The 17,058-nt window shown below is 64.9% G+C and overlaps 3 protein-coding genes and 1 long non-coding RNA gene across 27 annotated transcripts in view; 2 read left to right on the forward strand and 2 right to left on the reverse strand.

Moving 5' to 3' along the window:
• DMPK (DM1 protein kinase) lies at positions 1-8,184 on the forward strand. Of its 13 annotated transcripts, none has more exons than XM_056796311.1 (15): positions 4-439; positions 2,706-2,797; positions 2,885-2,968; positions 3,110-3,205; positions 3,888-4,036; positions 4,147-4,240; positions 4,499-4,705; positions 4,931-5,194; positions 5,482-5,567; positions 6,171-6,243; positions 6,415-6,596; positions 6,678-6,762; positions 6,925-6,971; positions 7,151-7,225; positions 7,537-8,184. In XM_056796311.1, exons 1-15 carry the CDS (start codon positions 280-282, stop codon positions 7,712-7,714), a joined length of 1,872 nt encoding a protein of 623 aa, XP_056652289.1. In that variant the 5' UTR covers positions 4-279; the 3' UTR covers positions 7,715-8,184. The 13 variants fall into 13 exon arrangements, with proteins under 13 accessions (XP_056652283.1, XP_056652289.1, XP_056652293.1 ...); XM_056796316.1 differs by having other exon boundaries at positions 5-439; positions 7,155-7,225; positions 7,537-7,679; XM_056796306.1 differs by having other exon boundaries at positions 6-439; positions 6,674-6,762.
• Positions 8,135-8,932, reverse strand: LOC130453949 (uncharacterized). The gene is made up of 2 exons (XR_008911624.1): positions 8,797-8,932; positions 8,135-8,377 (listed from the first exon to the last, which is right to left on the reverse strand). It is a non-coding gene; the product is annotated as an uncharacterized LOC130453949 (long non-coding RNA).
• On the forward strand, positions 8,710-12,583 carry SIX5 (SIX homeobox 5). Its single transcript, XM_001364512.3, has 3 exons — positions 8,710-9,642; positions 10,161-11,032; positions 11,358-12,583. The coding sequence occupies exons 1-3, from the start codon at positions 8,789-8,791 to the stop codon at positions 11,882-11,884; spliced, it is 2,253 nt and encodes a 750-aa protein (XP_001364549.1). The 5' UTR covers positions 8,710-8,788; the 3' UTR covers positions 11,885-12,583.
• The window catches only part of MEIOSIN (meiosis initiator), a 20,210-nt gene continuing 15,667 nt past the window's right edge, over positions 12,516-17,058 (reverse strand). For 8 of the 12 annotated variants that reach the window (XM_056796320.1, XM_056796319.1, XM_056796321.1 and 5 more), the window contains 6 exons: positions 15,353-15,456; positions 14,611-14,763; positions 14,425-14,504; positions 14,147-14,308; positions 13,533-13,682; positions 12,516-13,254 (listed from right to left, as the gene is read on the reverse strand). In XM_056796320.1, the coding sequence (XP_056652298.1) occupies positions 12,811-13,254; positions 13,533-13,682; positions 14,147-14,308; positions 14,425-14,504; positions 14,611-14,763; positions 15,353-15,456 (1,093 nt within the window). In that variant the 3' untranslated portion in view covers positions 12,516-12,810. Of the gene's footprint in view, positions 13,778-14,146; positions 14,309-14,424; positions 14,505-14,610; positions 14,764-15,352; positions 15,457-17,058 lie in introns of all 12 variants that reach the window. The other 4 variants (XM_007492132.3, XM_056796325.1, XM_007492126.3 and 1 more) reach the window with 4 other exon arrangements.

Genomic DNA, 17,058 nt, shown 5'->3' on the forward strand with positions numbered 1-17,058 from the left:
GCAGGGAGGACAGGGGTGGGCCGAGCTGGGATAGAGAAGAGAAGAGAGGAGGCAGCGGAGGGATAGCAGAGCGTCCGGGAGCCAGGACGGCCCAGCTTGGACTTCCTATTCCCAAAGGGGAGAGGGCAGGAGGCCCTGAGGTGGCCGTGGTTGGGGGGGGAGGAGGAGGAGCAATGCGGCCCGGGAGCTGGGGCCAGGCCTGCCAGGCCTGGGAGAGGTGAGGCCCCCCCTCCCCAGCCCAGCCTGGGCGGGGGCCATGGTGGTGGCAGCAGCCCCGTCATGTCGGCCGAGGTCCGGCTGCAGCGGCTCCAGGAGCTGGTGGTCCGGGGAGGCTGGGTGGGTCTGGAGCCCCTGCTCGACCTGCTGCTGTGCGTCTACCAGGAGCTCAGTGCCTCGGCCCTGGCCCAGGACAAGTACGTGCTGGACTTCCTGCAGTGGGGTGAGTGCTGGCCCGGCTAGGCAAGGCTAGGCTGGGGCTGGAGCCCTGGGGCCCAAAGGAGGCTGGGGAGGGCAGAGAAGACCTCAGCCCCAGCTCCTCGGTGGAGCCACACCGAGGCCTCCCAGCTGGGAGTGAGGGGCTCTGGAAGACTGCTGGGGGGCAGGGGGGGCCAAGCCTCCCTTCTTGGCTCTGGGCCCCAGGATTGCTCCTGGGCAGGAATAGGGGAAGGGAAAGGGCCAAACTTGGGGAGAAGACACCTTGGGCTCTGACCAGAGGGCCTGGCCGAAGGTTCCAGCTCTCCTAGATCTCCCCCACCTCCTAAGTGGCAGTGACTTCCCTCCAGCCACCTCCTATGCCCCCGATCACTAAGTGCTTAGAGATCCCAGGAGTCTGAAGGGTGGCAGCTGCCAGCCAGTGGCAGGTGGTCGGCGCCAGAGCCCGACAGGTGCCCAGAGCCCCAGGGGAGGGAGGGAGAGGGATATGGGTGAGTCAGGGCCCTCTCTGGGCCCTCTCAGGTTCTCACCCCAGAAACAGCCCAGATTTGAATGACCCTCCTGTACCCCAGGTCCCATTGGGCTCCATTCAGGGCTGGGCCCATCTGTTTTGGGGTATTAGGATGGGGGAGGACCGGACTGGGATTGATGTATCCTGGAGCCTGCAGATCCCTAGCAGGGGCCAACTTCAAGGATTAGTGGGCTTCCTGCCTTGTTTTACAGAAAGGAGAACTGAGGGCCAAAAAGGCCAGTTCACACAGCAGGAGTGCCAGGGCCTGGGGCAGAAAACCAGGAGTGCTCTGGGAAGATGGAATATGGCAACTGCTTTGGCCCATGAAGGGAAGAAGGGGGGAAGAAGAGAAAAAGGGAGAAGAGAAAAAGGAGGGAGGGAAGAAGAGAAAAGGAGGGAGAGAGGAAGAAGAGAAAAAGGGAGAAAGGAAGAAGAAAAAAGGAGGGAGGGAGGGAGGGAGAAAGGAAGAAGAGAAAAAGGGAGAAAGGAAGAAGAAAAAAGGAGGGAGGGAGGGAGGGAGAAAGGAAGAAAAGAAAAAGGGAGAAAGGAAGAAGAAAAAAGGAGGGAGGGAGGGAGGGAGAAAGGAAGAAGAGAAAAAGGAGGGAGGGAAGAAGAGAAAAGGAGGGAGAAAGGATGGAGAAAGGAAGAGAAAAGGAGGGAGAAAGGAAGGGAAGAAGAGAAAAAGGAGGGAGGGAGAAAGGAAGGAGGGAAGAGAAAAAGGAGGGAGAAAGGAAGGAGGGAAGAAGAGAAAAAGGAGGGGGGAGGCAGCGGCCAGATGAAGGTGGGCCCGAGATCCCCCTCGGGTGGCTGCCCTCCCACTTCCCCCCAACAAGAACTTCAGGCTGCCTCCACCCCCTGGCATTGACATTAGATACTGTACTTTAAGCTCTTTCTCGATGGAGAGAGAGCCTGTGGGCCGCCGCTCTGGTTGGGGGGAAACACTTAATCTCTTAATCCCGCTGCTTTTGCTGGGTAAACAGACTCCTCCCCCAGGTATGTGGGGTGCTGTGCGCTCTCGAAAGAAGCTTCCAAACTAAGCCCTCGGGGGCCTTCGGGGCCCTCAGCCAGCCCGGGCTCCTGCCTCACTTCCCCATTCCTGCCTAGTCCGCGGCTTCCTTCTCCGTCTGTCCGTCTCTGCCTGCGCCTTTCTCTTTGGGCCTCTGGGCCCCCTGCTCTGTCCGGGCGCGGCTCAGCCTCTTCATCTCTCAGTGTCTATTTCTCTGGCCCGGCCTGGGCTCTTTTCGGGGAAAGGTAGTCACTCTTCTCTCGAGAGAAGTGGAAGTCAGGACTTCTCTCCCTACTGCACCCACCGCCCTCCAGAAAGGAGACTAGGGGAAACTGAGGCAAGGGTCGAAGGGAAACAGGCCAGGACGCAAGGATTTCCGCTCCCCAGTTCCGCGAAGGGTGCTGCCTTTTGTGGACAGTGTTGGCATAACCCCCCTTCCCTTTTCCTTGTGCAAACTAGACCAGGACCAAGCCGGGGCGATGCCATAAAAGGGCCGGCAGCTCTGGCGGCCGCAGCGGCCTAGGCTGCTCTTCCCCGCCCCGCCCCGCCTGGCAATTTGCAACTTGCTCCCTGCCCCCCCCCCCCCGCCCCTTCCCCAGTCTGGGGGAGCCTCCTCCGCGCTGCCCCCCCGAAGGCCAGTGGCAGAAAGGGAGGGCTGTCAGGACTGCTCTCGTGCCCCCGTCATCCCACGCGCCCGATGGCCAGGGGAGGAGGGAGGGGTGCCATGGCCCTGCTCTCGCCCCCTGCCCCCCGTAGCGGAGCCGGTCGTGGCGAGACTGAAGGAGATCCAGCTGCGCAGGGACGACTTTGAGATACTGAAGGTGATCGGACGCGGGGCGTTCAGCGAGGTGAGAGGCCCGGCGCGGGGCGGGCGGGGCCGGGGCCGGCCTCGGCCTCTCTCCTCCCCGTCCTCATCCTTGCCGCCCTTCCCCAAGGTGGCGGTGGTCAAGCTGCGGCGCACCGGCCAGGTGTTTGCCATGAAGATCATGAATAAGTGGGACATCTTGAAGCGAGGGGAGGTGAGGGGGCGGGGCCAGGGAGGAGGAGTCTGTAGGGGGCGTGGCCCGGGACGGGGAGGAGCCTGAGGGAACAGGCTTGGGGCCCGGAGAGGATCTGGGGCGGGCCCAGGGCCCAGCTTCGTCTGTTCGTCCTCCCCACAGGTGTCGTGTTTCCGAGAGGAGCGGGATGTGTTGGTGAACGGGGACCCCCGGTGGGTCACGCAGCTGCATTTTGCTTTCCAAGACGAGAACTACCTGGTGAGGAAGAGGGGGCTGGGGCCTTAGGGAGCCGCAGGGGCACTGGACCGGAGATGTAGGCTTGGAGGGAGAGGACTCCAGGAGGTGCTGCTTCCTTGGGGGCTCTGGGCTGCCTCAGTTTCCTCCCGCACGATTAGCCAGCATTTCTAGTGGCTCCTGGGTCCTGCCTCTCGCGTAGGCGGACAGTGGGACCTCGGGAGAGTCACGGAGTCTTCTGGCGACATCGCCAGACTGTGTCCCTCTTTGTCCTGTCGCAACGAGATCCCATTTCCCGCCCCCGTCCCTGTCCCTACTGTGCGTGAGCACAAAGGAAATCCCAAGTCATTTTGGCGGGAAAGGGTGACCTGAACTTTCGACCGTGGCCCGGGAGAGGAGGAAATGGGGCAGTGAGGCAGGTATGAGGAGCAGAAAGGTTCGGCTCTAGGGTCCCTGAAGGGGAGTCGTGCGTGATAAGGCTGCAGAAGTAGGTTGTGAAGGGCTTTAAATGCCCAACAGGCGGTTAGAATGGATTCTGGAGCCGAAGGGAGCCACTGAACTTTATTGAATGAGAGCAGTCCGACCTGGGAATCTCCTCGGTATCTCGGCCTTCGCGGTCACGTGTCTTCACACTTGTCTGTCTCCTCCTTGGTCCCTGGACCCAAGTCAATGACTCTCAAACCTTCCCCCCCCCCCCGCCCCCCAGTACCTGGTGATGGAGTACTATGTGGGCGGGGACCTGCTGACGCTTCTGAGCAAGTTCGGGGAGCGGATCCCCGAGGAGATGGCCCGCTTCTACCTGGCTGAGATGGTCCTGGCCATCGACTCCGTGCACCGGCTCGGCTACGTGCACCGGTTAGACCCCGAGAGGGCCCGGGCAGGGGGGGAGAGGGCTGGCCTGAGAGGGGACTGCCGAGGGGGGAGGGGGCTTCTCAGAGCTGTTTCCCCCCTCCCCCGTCCCCCAGGGATATCAAGCCGGACAACATCCTTCTGGACCGCTGCGGCCACATCCGCTTGGCCGACTTCGGCTCCTGCCTCAAGCTTCGAGAGGACGGAACGGTGAGTGGGAGAGGAGGGAGCTGGGGGACGGACCCTTGGCACCGCCACCCCGGGAGCAAAGAGCCAAGAGGCTTCTTTCTTGGAGTGAACTAGATCGCGACCGCGTAATGGTCTGGAGGCGTGGCCAAAGCGGAAGGGGCGGGGCAGCTCCGGAGGCCGAAATGGACGGAGGGGTGGAGCCAGGAGGCTGGGGCAGGACCAGGGACAGGGGAGGGGGAGGGGAGGGGCGGGGCCCGATCCACCAGCCTCTCGCCCTAGGTGTGCTCGTCGGTGGCTGTGGGTACCCCGGACTACCTTTCCCCGGAGATTCTGCAGTCTGTGGGCGGCGGAACAGGGGCGTGCTCGTACGGGCCCGAGTGTGACTGGTGGGCCCTGGGGGTGTTTGCCTACGAGATGTTCTACGGCCAGACGCCCTTCTACGCGGAGTCCACGGCCGAGACTTACGGCAAAATCGTCCACTACAAGGTTCCCCCGCCGAGCCCTCCGGAGGCGTGCAAGGGGCGGGGGCGGGTAGCTCCGATGGGATTCGGGAGCCTACGGGAGCCACTGAACGTCGTTGGATGAGAGTGGTCAGACCTGGGCTTTAGTGATTAGAGATCTTTGAGTCGGGGTCTGGCACCCGGGCCTGCTTGGGCGAGATGCCCTTCAGGAGCGCGCCCACCACTCTTCCTCCTCCTCCCCCGCCCTCAGGAGCACCTGACCCTGCCCATGGCTGATGCTGGCATCCCAGAGGAAGCCCGAGACCTGATCCAACAGCTTCTATGCCCGAGGGAGGTCCGGCTAGGACGGGCTGGTGCCGGGGACTTCCGAGATCACCCATTCTTCCAGGGCCTCGACTGGGAGGGCCTTCGGGACAGCTCTCCCCCCTTCGTTCCTGACTTTTCCGGAGCCACAGACACCTGCAACTTCGACCTGGTGGATGACGGGCTCACGGCCATGGTGAGCGGGGGCGGGGTACGTACTGCCTCCTCCCCCGGGGCGCCCCGCCCCCACCTCTTTGAGCCCTCCTCTAGGGCAGCAACTGCCCATTCCCTCGTGGCTTCGTTAGCGTGGCGGGCTGCACTGATAGGTCTGCATTGGTGGGGGGCGGCATTTCTCAGTAAATGCTCATTGGATGAAGAAATCTAGAACTCGGGTTTGGGGCAGACCCATGAGGCCTTCCTCCCTCACCTCCCAGTCCCTGGGAAGCCTGGGTTTGGGGGTCCCCCGACGCCCCTAAGCCCTTCCCCTTTTCCTTCCAGGAGACACTGTCAGACCTGCTGGAGAGTCCCCCACTGGGTGTCCACCTGCCCTTTGTGGGCTATTCCTTCTCCTATGCTGCTCTCAGGTGACCTGCCTTCCTGGTCAGCCCCCTGCCCATGGCCTCAGCTCTTTTGTTTATAATAGGGGCGCAGTAACACCCCCAGGGGTGTCTCCGAGGCCTTCGGGACCCCACTGGGGTTTTCTTGGCAAGGACACTGGGGTGGTTCACCATTTCTTTCTCTAGCTCATTTGACAGACGAGGAAACTGAGGCAGAGGGTGAAGTGACTTGCCCAGGGCCACCCAGCCAGGAAGGACCTGAGGTCCCATTAGAACGAGTCTTCCCATCTCCAGGCCCAGCACTCTGGACACTTAGTTGTCCAGACTCAAAGTCTTGGTGAAGTTTAAAATGATTAAAGCTAAACCTGCTGTAGGAGGTGGGAACACCCTGTCTATGGGGGCAGCCACACCTGTACGCGTGGAGCCTGAGCCTCTAAGCGGTAGAGAACTCCTGGGGAAGGAATTCCCTCCTCTGGGAGTTCCCCAAAGCAGCCGATGCTTCCCGGGCATCTGCCAGCACAGCCTCCCGGACTCAAAGGGGCATCCCCAGGGCCCTATTTCCCAGGGAAGCCGGGGGAGGCCAGGGCAAAGAGCTGGCCTGGGAACCCAGGAGCATTCTGTCCCCCACAGTGAAAGCGAGGCCGGCCCCCCTGCCCCCATGGAGCTGGAGCCCGAGTTGACGGCCCCCACCCCAGAGGAGCCTGTGAGTGAGAGTCAGCCCAGGAAGGCTTCTGGAGGAGGGGGCTGGAAAGCAGGCAGTGGTGGCACGGGGTGGGAGCCGTGGCCCACTTGGTAGAAGGGGCTTGATTTGAAGTCCCAAGAGCTGGGTTTGAATTCCGTGGAATGAGCGCGTGGGGCCGGGTGCTCTCTAAAGCCCCAGGTCACCCAGACTCGGGCGGAGAAGGCCACCCAGAGCCCAGAGAAGGAGGAGGAGGAGGAGGAAGAGGGGGCCACCCTGCGAGAGCTGCAAGCGGCCCTGGAGGAGGAGATGCTGAACCAGCAGAGCCTTCGAAGAGAGCTGGACGCCATCCGCTCGGCCAACCAGAACTTTGCCAGGTGAGTGGAGCCCGGGTGGGCGAGGGAGGGAAGTTCTCTTCTCCCCGAGCCTGACCGTGCCCTGGCTCTGCCCCTAGCCAGCTCCGGGCCGCCGAGAGCCGCAATGGGGAGCTGGAGGCTGAGATTCAGCAGCTGCGGGAGCGGATGGAAGAGCTGCAAGCATCAGGCAAGCGCTGGCCCATCCCCCATTCTGGGCAAGTGTGGGGGAGCGCAGGATGGAGGGGTGGCTGGAGGCTGCCACACACCGAGTAGACTGCCCAGGCCACCAGCTGCTGATCTCTCTGCCTGCCCACTGCTCGCGCCCACTTCCTTTCTCTTCTCCTTTCAGCCAACTCGGGGCTCCCCCTTCCCCAGGCCACGGAGCTGTCTCCCCATGTAAGACACCCTTGCCTGCTGTTGCCCTGGGGGTCCCCTCCAGACCCCCTAGGGCCTCCCTCCAGGTCCCCTCCCCTTCCTCGGAGTCCCCACCGCATCCGCAGGGATCCCTCTGGAGGCCGCCCTGGGGAGGGACCCGGAGGGGCTCCGATGTGGTCACCTGTCCCTTCTCTCTCCAGCCAGATGGCCCCCCGGCCGTGGCTCTGTGCCAGTGCCCCCTGGTGGTGCCCTGCCACCTGCTGCCCTGTGCCCGGGTACGTCCCTCTGGCTGCTCACCCCGCCACCCCCGCCCCGGCCCTTGCTGCCTGGCCCCTCCGCTTCGCTCCTTCTCTGCCAGACTCTGATCACCGGGAAGGGGGCGGACGGAAGGGGGGACCAATCAGGACGTGCGGTCGCCGAGCGGACCAATGAAGGGCAACCCTTGGAAAACGGGGTGGGGGGAAAATGGAGCTATTAAGGCTTCGGCCCTAAGTAGGCTGAAGGCGGTGCTACCGGAGGGGTTCTGGCGGCTCAACGGAGGGACCAATCAGACCCGCCCCCTGACCCCCGGCCGGCCTTCCCGCAGGTCCGTAAGCCAGGCGTATCGGAGGCGCGCCAGCTGCTCCTCGTCGCCGCTGCTCTGGCTCCTGCCGCAGCGCTGGGCTGCCCTGGGCTGGGGGCCCGTGCTGGCCCCGGCCCCGCGTGGAGCCTCCCCTGGACGGCTCGCCCCAGCCCCAGAGCCGCCTTCGGCCCCCGAGCCCTAGACGTTTCTGGCCCCTTCCCGTTTGAGAATGGACCCCGGCGTCCCGGGAAGGGGAAACCGTGGTCCGAGCGCGCAGTCCGACCTCGCCTGCCCTGTACATAGCACACGGCCCCATCCCCGTGATCCAGACCCGTCCCCGGGGGCTCGGGCGGCGTCCGGAGAGGGAGTCCTGAGGGCCAGGGACCCCGCGAGCCCCGCCCCCAGACCGAACACCGGCCCTCACTGCAGGGACCCCCCACGCCTGCACGCACCACGCGCCCGGCGCTGCCGCCTCCCTCACTGCTCTCTGCCCTGCTTGATATTTATTGAACTATCCACCGGCCCCAGCACCCCGCACCAGCCGGACGCCGGGGTCCCCCGAGTCGTGGGTGGCTGCGCTGCCCCGTGCCCAGCCCCCATCCCTATTTATGCACTGAGAGCCTGACCCCCAGTATTTATTGTCGCCCAATAAAAAGCCTCTTGGTCTCCTCAGTGCAGGTCTGGTACCTATGCCCACCCGCCATTCCAGGCTGCGTCCGAAGGGGGAAGGGGTCCGGCTTTCTGTTCAGGCCTCCCGGGAGTGCTGGTTCCGCCGCACGGGCCTCGGGGAGCTAAGGGTTAAGGGCGGGCACCGCCCCGCGCAGGCGCTCCCAAAGTTCCCAAAACTTTCTTCCCGGAGTTTTTCCTGGGTTGGAAGAAGAAATGAGGGGGCGGACCCAGGATAGGGGGCGGGGTCGTGACTGAGGCGCAGCCTGGACTTGGGGTACGAGGGAAAAACTGTTCAGACCCGGAGCTCCGCCCCCTCGGGAGAGAGGGGGTCGGGGCCGTAGCCCACACCAGCAGCCACCAGAAGGGAAACCCGAGGGGTAGGGCGCCGGAGGCGTGGTCGCGGCTCCCCAAGAGACTCCCCCGGAGGAGGGGACGCTAAGGACAGGAGGTGGGACCACGGGCGGAAGGGGGGGCCGGGGAGGGGGCGGGGCCCGGGCTGGAGTGCGCGGGCAGAGCCAGGGGGAGAGGGCTGCAGGGGGAGGGAGGGGGTCGGGGGCGGCCCGAGGGAGGGAGGGAAAGGGGGAGGAACTTCCCAAAGTTACAAAACATGGCTACCTTCCCTACGGATCCGAGCGCGGGCCCTGCCGGCGGCGGGGAGCCGGCGGTGGCGGCGGCTGAAGAGGCAGCGGAGGACGAGGAGGAGGAGGAGGAGGAAGAGGGGGAGGGGGACGAGCAGACGGCACGGCGGCTGCTGCACACCCTGCAGGCGGCCGAGGGCGAGGCGGCGGCGGCTGGGGCCGGGGAGGGGCCGGGCGCCCCGCCGCTCGAACCACCGCCCCCCGCCGCCTCGGTTCCGGCCCCCGGCCCGGGGCCCGCGCCCAGCGGGGGGCTGCGCTTTTCGGCCGAGCAGGTGTCCTGCGTGTGCGAAGCCCTGCTGCAGGCGGGCCACGCGGGCCGTTTGGGCCGCTTCCTGGGCGCGCTGCCTCCCGCCGAGCGCCTACGTGGCGGCAGCGACGCGCTTCTGCGCGCCCGGGCGCTCGTGGCCTTCCAGCGCGGAGACTTCGCCGAGCTGTACCGGCTGCTGGAGAGTCGGCCCTTCCCCGCTGCGCACCACGCCTTCCTCCAGGACCTCTACCTGCGCGCCCGCTACCGCGAGGCCGAGCGCGCCCGGGGCCGCGCGTTGGGCGCCGTCGATAAGTACCGACTGCGCAAGAAATTCCCACTGCCCAAGACCATTTGGGACGGCGAGGAAACGGTGTACTGCTTCAAGGAGCGCTCGCGGGCCGCGCTCAAGGCCTGCTACCGGGGCAACCGCTACCCAGCCCCGGATGAGAAGCGCCGCCTCGCTGCGCTCACCGGCCTCTCACTCACGCAGGTCAGCAATTGGTTCAAGAACCGACGGCAGCGCGACCGCACCGGGGGCCCCGGCCCGGCGGCGGCGACAGGAGCGCCGGCCAGGAGGTGGGTGAGACCGACCCCCCTCTTCCTATTGCCTTGGATCGGGGTGGGGGCTCCCCCCTGGCCAGGCAGGCCACACCCCCTCCTCCTCCCTTGGAACCTCGGGCTTGAAGGGAGAGCCGATGGCCCCGGGGCACATTCCGGCCTTAGAGAGGAGTTTGTGTCTGTTACTGCCCCCGTCTGCGCCAGGCGACCACGCCCCCTCCTCACCCAGAACTAGGCCCGGTTTGTGTTGGGACTCTTTCCTCCGTAGAGGGAGGGATCGCCCCAGGGGGCAGGGCCGGCCGAAGGCCAGAGGCCGCATGCTTGCGCCTCCTCTTTTGTTGTGAAACATGACCCTCCTTCCCTGTAAGTGGAGTCTCTCCCCTCCCACCCGCAGCTCACGTGGGCCTCCACTCCCGGGATTCCCATCCGGGATCGGGCACACCACTCTGGGGCCCGGCGGCCTCTCGGGCCACCTCCGCCGGCCTCCGACGAAACCCTCCGCCAACTCGGCCCTCCCCTCCTTTTTCTCCTGCCAGCGAGTCAGACGGGAACCCCAGCACCGAGGATGAGTCCAGCCGCGGGGCTGAGGACCTGGAGCCTGGGGCAGGGGCACCCCCGGGGGGCCCGGAGGCTCCTGCTTCTGTCTTCCTGGCCGGAGCAGGGGCTCCAGCCGCACCCCCGGCCGCCTCATCTATCCTGCTCAACGGTGGCTTCTTGACTGCCGGCAGCTCCCCGGCTGTGCTGCTCAATGGTGGATCCGTCATCATTAACGGGCTGGCGCTGGGGGAGGGCCCCGGCCTGGCCCCGCTCCTGCTCTCCGGGGCTGCCGGAGGAGGCGGGCCGCCACCTGCCAGCCCCCAGACCCCGGCTCCACTTCCCTCCCTACTCCAAGTACCCCAGCCCGGAGACCTGAAGGCAGAAGATGCCCCGCCAGAGGATGGGGGCTCCAAAGGGAACCCAGCGCCCGGGGAGGAATCCCAGCCCTTCCAGGGGCTGTCCCTCTCCCAGGTGGTGCCCGGCTCCCAGACCCCTGCAGCCCCAGGCCCCCCGGCAGCAGCGCCCTTTGCTCCTCCTGCAGCCCCGACGCCGGCTGGCCCAGGGCCCCAGGTGGTCCCGCTGTCGCCTCCAGGGCCCGGAGCTCCCCTTCCCGCCCCCCAGGTGGTCCCGCTCTCTCCGTCGGGCCCCGTGTTCCCCGGGGCCTCCCCCTTGGTTTCCCTTCCCCAGGTGGTGCCCACGTCGCAGGTGGTGACCCTGCCCCAAGGCATGGGCTCCCTACAGCTGCTGGCTGGGCCTGCGAGCCCCGTCAAGGTGGCGGCGGCCACGGGGGCCACCTTGGGCCAGGCCAACGTCCACCTCATCAACCCAGGAATGGGGGTTGCCACTTTTCAGCTGCCTACGGCCACCCCAGGTAAGCCTCCTTCTCTCCCCCGGAGCAGCTGCCCGTCCGCTCGTTCCCTGTCCGAGCCTGCGGTCTGCGAGGGCCGAGGGGAAGGAGGGCGCTTGCTCCTGCGTCCGCGGGCCTCCCTCCCCCTCCTCTCCATCCTTCCATTGGGACGCGGAAGGGCTCCGGCTAGATCTCCAGAAAGCGCCTGCCAGCTGTCACTGAGGAGCGGGACCCGGGCCTCGGGTTCTCCCCGAGCCCCGCTGGTCCTCCCGGCTCACGCGCGCGCCCTGAGGCAGAGAGGAGGACCGGCCGGGCCGGCGGGCTCACCCGCCTCTCCTCTTCCCCACAGGTAACTTCCTGTTGGCCAACCCCGTTTCCAGCAGCCCTATTGTGACGGGGATGACGCTTCAGCAGGGCAAGATCATCCTGACTGCCACCTTCCCAGCCAGCATGCTGGTCTCCCAGGCCCTGCCGGCCACCACCACCGGCTTGGCTCTGCCCGTCAAGCAGGAAGCCCCGGCTCCTGCGGCCGAGGGACCGCCCCTGGCCACCTTCTCCGGCCAGCCCCAGCCGCCTGCGGTCCCCGCCGCGGCCGGCCCGACCTTCTCCTCGGACTCCTCTGGCCTCTTAACCAGCGTCCCTGTCCCTGGCGTCCCTTGGCCCGGGGGGCTGGAGTTGGGGGTGGGAACGGAGGGGCTCTTCGACATGGAGAAAGGGCTGGGGGCGCCTGCCTCCCATTCCCTCCTGAGGCTGCCCGATGGCCAGGGCCTCCTGCTAGGGGACGCAGCCGGGGAGGATGGGGATGAACTGGAGCCTGAGGATAAAGTCTTGACCCAGCTGCAGTCGGTGCCTGTGGAGGACCCTCTGGAGTTATGATGGGATCTGGGGGCCCACCTGTCCCCCCACTCGCCAAACGAGGTGCTTTGGAGACGGACCGTCCGCCCCGAAGGCCGAGCCTACACAGATGTTGCCGTCTTCCAGATGAGAACACTAATCGCCCCCCTGCGGCCTCCGAGCCTTGGCCAGGCCCCCTCGCATTCCCCAAGAGCCGAGGCTTCGGCCCTGCCCTCCCGGAGCCGTTTTTAGGGGCCCGAGGCTGGCTGCAGGTCGGTCCCTAGCAATCCGGTACTGGTCGTGAATCGTCGGTGCAAGAACACTACGGCCCTCGGGCCCATCCTCTCCTCGGCCCGTCCCTGCCTGCAAATGGCCGTCCTCGTTGTCGTCATTGTCATCGGGGAGGGGGTGAGCCGCGGAGCTCGCAGTGTCTGGGTGGCGGCCCTGAGGGAACCCGGACCAAAGAGCTCCCGACCTTGGTTTGTGCCTCCCCAAATCTGTCTATTTTTCTAGGATGTGTGACTGCCTCCATCTCAATAAACCAGACCCGCAAATGCGGGGCGGGGGGGGGGGTGCAGGGAAGGCAGGCCGGCGGGCTTGGCGGCCTGGCCTTGGAGCTAGGCTGCCGCCGTCCAGAGCCGCCTCCTCGCCAGGACCATGATCCAGCCCAGGGTTCTCCAGGAAAGGGCCTCGAACAAGGGCCATTTTATTTTGCAAACAATAAATAATCCATGAATAGAACGGCAGAGAGAGGGGACAACAGGGGCTCGAACAGTGGATCCTGACCCAAGACAGGAAGGGGAGCCTGCCCTCTGGCCCAGGGTCTCCCTGTACCCCACACTTACCTACAGGGTGAAAAGGGGCGCCCCCACCGCTTCCGAGGTCAGTCCGCAGCAGAAGTGCCGAGGGCCGCCCCGCTCCCAAGGCTCCTTAATGAGGACGCTCCCTCCCCAGCAGCCTCCCTGAGGTCAGAGTAGAGGCAGAGATGGGGGCGGGGAGGGGGCCTCCAGGAGGGGCTCCCCACAAGGGGAGCCGGTGCAGGCCAGGCCGGGGGAGCACAGGGCCTTCTCGGCCAGAAGCAGGTGGAAGGGCTTGGGGGAGGAGCGGTCATCGTCCTCACTGGAGCAGTCCTGCCTCACGATCCGGTTGTGCTGTCGGCTGAATTTCCGGGCCTTGATGCTGGGGAGTGAGGGGCAGGCGGGAGGTTTGGACTGGAACTGGGGCGCCCGGATCCCAGCCCCACACCGCGGGGACCCCAAGACTCGATGGTCTCGGGTTGTGGGCAGCCCCTCCCTGAGGGAAAGCTTTCCCGCCCCCCTTACCAGTATGGCCGCCTCTCCTGCTTGGTCATCACCCGCCACAGGTGCGCGAGCTCCTTGGTGGCTGCTGTGGACGCTGTGCCGGGGCAGGCTCTGGGAGAGGAAGAGGAGGATGGGCTGAGGAAGCCTGAGCGAGGCCCCTTCCCCTTTGGGGTGGGTTCTCGTGCGTCCCTTCAGCCCCCAGAATCCAGAGGAGGGAGCAGAGAGCCTTTCTGCCTGGCACGGCCACGCGATGGGCCTTGGGCTGGGCGGCCTGTGGAATTGGGGCAGCCAAGGCTACGCTGCTAGACCATGACCCCACACGCGTCAGCTCTGGGCTGGGGGAACCTATGGTGAGAGGTTGCTCCGGGGAAGGGTCTGCACAAACCCACCGAATGTACTGCTTGCGGTTGAGGCGACAGAACATGATGAAGCCGTTGACGCATTTCTTCTTCAGCTGGAAGGGGCAGTGCGCCTTCTTGGTCTCCTTGGGTCTCCTGGGGCAGCTGCCTCCCCGGCCTCTCCTCCGCTTCCTCCCCGAGCTGGGCACAGGAGAGGCGCGCTTGGAGGGGGTCCAGGTGCAGTCGCCATCTTCCTCGCTAGAGGACAGGAGGCTGTCTGGGGTGGGCTGGGAGACCTGGGGCAGGGAGGAAAGGGCCTGGTCCTGAGCATCTCTGCCAGCCTCCCTACCCAGGACTCACATCTCTGCGTGGCCCCCACTCCTGTGGTCACTGGGCCAAGCACTGGCTCTGCTGCTTACTAGCCATCCCATCCCCTCTGAGCCTTGGTCTCTTCTGAGATGTCAGAGAACTGGACAAGGTGCTCTCTGTGGGCCCTGCCAGCTTTAACATGCCGGGCTATACCCAAGGTCTGCCCTCTGAGGCCTGCCTCAGTTTCCTCCTCTGTAGCAGCCCCTCCATCTTGGCTGCCGCGAGGACCCAGAGCCTGCCCAGTAGCAGAATGAATCCCTCTCCTGCCCGGAGGGGCCACGGCTCTGCCTTCTCACCTCCTGCTGTCTGCTCCACAGGGACACGAGCTCGGTCACCCCCGAGCTGGGGCTGGAGTCGGTCTTGCTGGTCTCGCTCAGGGACAGGTAGCAGTGGTCAAGGGAGAATGCTGACTGGCAGAGGTTGAGGGCGTGGAGAGGGCCTCCGGGGGCTGACGGGTCCTGGGCCAGGAGAGACGGAAGGCCTTGAGAGCCAGGCCCGCGCCCCGACCCTCGGCTCTATGACAAGCCTCAGCAGGGCGGGGGGTGGGGATGGGGGGAGCCCCAGAGCCGGCTACCTTGTTCTGCGGGGCCTCGGATGACAGGCTGGAGGAGGAAGAAGGTGACTGCGGGCTCAGGCAGACGTCTTCAAAGAGGGCTGAGGGAAAGGAGGCAGAGCAGTCAGGCGGCCCCCCTCAGAACCCTCCGGCCAGGCCCAAATGCTCTGGCCCCCACCCCGTGGCATGTCAGTGCTGGGACGTCACCTTGGGTAAGGCTCTCTGCGCCCTCCTGGAGGTTCTTCCCAGGCAGCAATCGCCCCGGAGAGGTAAAGAGCGAGGGGCTCAGGCCAAGCTCCTCGCTAGGCTGGCCAACTCCAGGCCAGCTCCTAGTCCTGGGAGAATCCACCAAGGGGCTCCCTGGAAACCAGACAGGCTAGCCTGAGCTGCAGAAGCCACTGTTCCATCGAGAGATCTTTCCAGAAAGCCCACGATGGGTGGCAGGCCCCAAGATTCCCCCTCCGCCCCCAGGAGCACTTTGCAGCAGGACGGTGGGAAAGGGAGAGGCAAGAGCAAGGCCACATGGCAGGGCTGCTGCCTGGAAGAGGAGGAGGGCGTGGCGAAGGCCTCCGGGTCCTGAGGGGTTGAGCGGGAGAGTTGGCAGCCAAGCTTCCAGCCTCCAAGAAAGGCCCAGAACACGGGACTCCAGTGGAGGCTGGGATTCAGGGAGCCAGGGCTCAGGAGTCCCTTCCCCTGGTTGTCCCCTTCCGGCTGGGATAGCCCTTCATCTGTTGGGATCTAGGGTTCTGGGAGCTTAGAAATGCAGGCTTTGTCCACCCACGGGCTGGCTCCAGCCTCCAAAGCCCAATCTGCCCAGATGGGTCTTGGCTGGCTCACATGGTCACAAGGATCCCCACCTGCTCTGGGTCCATCCTCAGCAAAACCACAGCTCCTCCCAAGGCCCCCAGGACCCCGTTGGGGCCCAGGCTCAGACAGGAAGGAGGCTCACCCTGGGGGCTGCCCTCCGGGAGCCAGGCTGAGAGCCAAGGCCCTGTATCCACGGTCTCTTCCTCTTCCTCTTCCTCGCAGGAGTCATAGAACACCAGCTCCTGCCTGGGAGACGAGGGGTTCAAGAGGAAGCATCAAAGACTTAGTTAGGACTCTTGGTGCAGCCCTACATCTCACAGGGGAATAAAGCAAATTGCTCAAGGTCGCACAGAGCTAGGAACAGCCGAAAAATATTCTAAATTAAAATTTTCCCAAGAAACGAACTAGGAACAGCCTCCAAAGGGGCTCCTCCTTGGCACCAGTTCTGGCCCTGCCTGGGAACACCCCATCGGAATTCTAGGCCTGCTTCCTCCGGGGGACCTGGCTCCACACCCCTCCTCTCTACTCGGAAGACAGGGAGAGAAATGGAGGATGCAGCTGCAGACTGCCCTCATCCCCTCCGCCTTGAAGACCAGCTGTCTGTGCCCGGCCTTGGAGCCCTCCAGGCTTGGGCTCCACCTTAGCTCCCGAAGGCCATTTGCCCCCAACCACAGAATTTCAGTTGGCAGCGAGCACTTACTCTGCCAGGGCCCGTGCTAAGGGCAGGGATACAAGGAAGGCAAAGACATCTCCTGCCCTCAGGAAGCTCCCGGGCCCACGGAGGGGAAGTTGGAGATGGTCGCAGAGGGCTGGGAGAAGCCCCCTGCACAGGAATCCCTCCGTCCAACGGCTCCGGAGACGGCCCTTCCTCTAGGCCTGCTCCGCCTGGGGGAGGGCGCCTTCCTCAAGCTTGACTCCCTGGCCCTGCCACACCTCCCCAGACCTCCCGGCCTCTGAGGCCCAGCAGAACAAGCCTGGTTTCTCTCCTGACTCGACGTCGCCTCTCGCCATCCTGCTGCTCTCCCTTGCACTCCTCCCGGGCCGTCCCTGGCCTTCCTACAGTGGGGCACCCAGAAGTGACCTGACCAGGGCAGAGGCCTGCAGGGCCAGCCCCTCCTCAGCCTAGCAGTCTTCCTCTACATGTTGTGCCGTCCCGTGCGACTCGTCATGGCCCCATCTGGAGCTTTGGGGCAAGGATAGTGCTCACGTGACAGATGCGGGAACGGAGGCCACCAGGGTGAAGTGGCTCACCCAAGCTCGTGTGACTCGGCCTAGTGCCCGACCCATGAGTCCAAGGCCATATTCTAGAGTTGCGCGGGGACCCCTACAGGCCGGACCACTTGCCCAGGGCCAGTCAACGGCGTGCCAGGATCCCTCTCCCGGGCGCTCGTTGGCAGAGCTGCCCTGACGATGGGTTTCCCACATAAACTGGATCACGAGTCTAGTGCAACATGTAAGGATATAACAACGGTGCCCATCATGTGCTGCAAGGCCCCGGATCTTTGGCATGAGCATATCTGCTCGTGGCGCAGTGAGGTGGCTCAATGGAGAGGGCACCGGGCCTGGGTTCACACGTGGTCACAGATACTTCCTAGCTGAGTGGCCCTGGGCAAGTCACTTAACCCCCATGTGTAACCTTTACTGCTCTTCTGCCTTTGAGTTGTTACTAGAACAGAAGTGAAAACTTTAGGGGAGAAAAAGACTTTGGCTGCTCACTCCCACCTTCCTGTCCAGCTGATACTTGGTGGAAAATGCTCCAGAAACATGCCTGTCAGCCCCATTCCAATCCCAGTCGTGTCCCCTCTCGTCCTGCCAAGCCTTCCTGTCCTCAAGCTCCTGGTCACGTGT

Source organism: Monodelphis domestica, chromosome 4 (assembly GCF_027887165.1).
Source record: "Monodelphis domestica isolate mMonDom1 chromosome 4, mMonDom1.pri, whole genome shotgun sequence".
Taxonomy (NCBI): domain Eukaryota; kingdom Metazoa; phylum Chordata; class Mammalia; order Didelphimorphia; family Didelphidae; genus Monodelphis; species Monodelphis domestica.

What these genes read in the sequence shown, in the direction of transcription:
- SIX5 (XM_001364512.3), top strand. Translation starts at nt 8,789, where the DNA reads ATGGCTACCTTCCCTACGGATCCGAGCGCGGGCCCTGCCGGCGGCGGG. An exon ending in ACAGGAGCGCCGGCCAGGAG is followed by an intron (nt 9,643 to 10,160) that starts GTGGGTGAGACC and finishes TTCTCCTGCCAG; the next exon opens with CGAGTCAGACGGGAACCCCA. An exon ending in GCTGCCTACGGCCACCCCAG is followed by an intron (nt 11,033 to 11,357) that starts GTAAGCCTCCTT and finishes TCTTCCCCACAG; the next exon opens with GTAACTTCCTGTTGGCCAAC.
- DMPK (XM_056796305.1), top strand. Translation starts at nt 280, where the DNA reads ATGTCGGCCGAGGTCCGGCTGCAGCGGCTCCAGGAGCTGGTGGTCCGG. An exon ending in AGCTTCGAGAGGACGGAACG is followed by an intron (nt 4,241 to 4,498) that starts GTGAGTGGGAGA and finishes CTCTCGCCCTAG; the next exon opens with GTGTGCTCGTCGGTGGCTGT. An exon ending in GCAAAATCGTCCACTACAAG is followed by an intron (nt 4,706 to 4,930) that starts GTTCCCCCGCCG and finishes CCCCGCCCTCAG; the next exon opens with GAGCACCTGACCCTGCCCAT.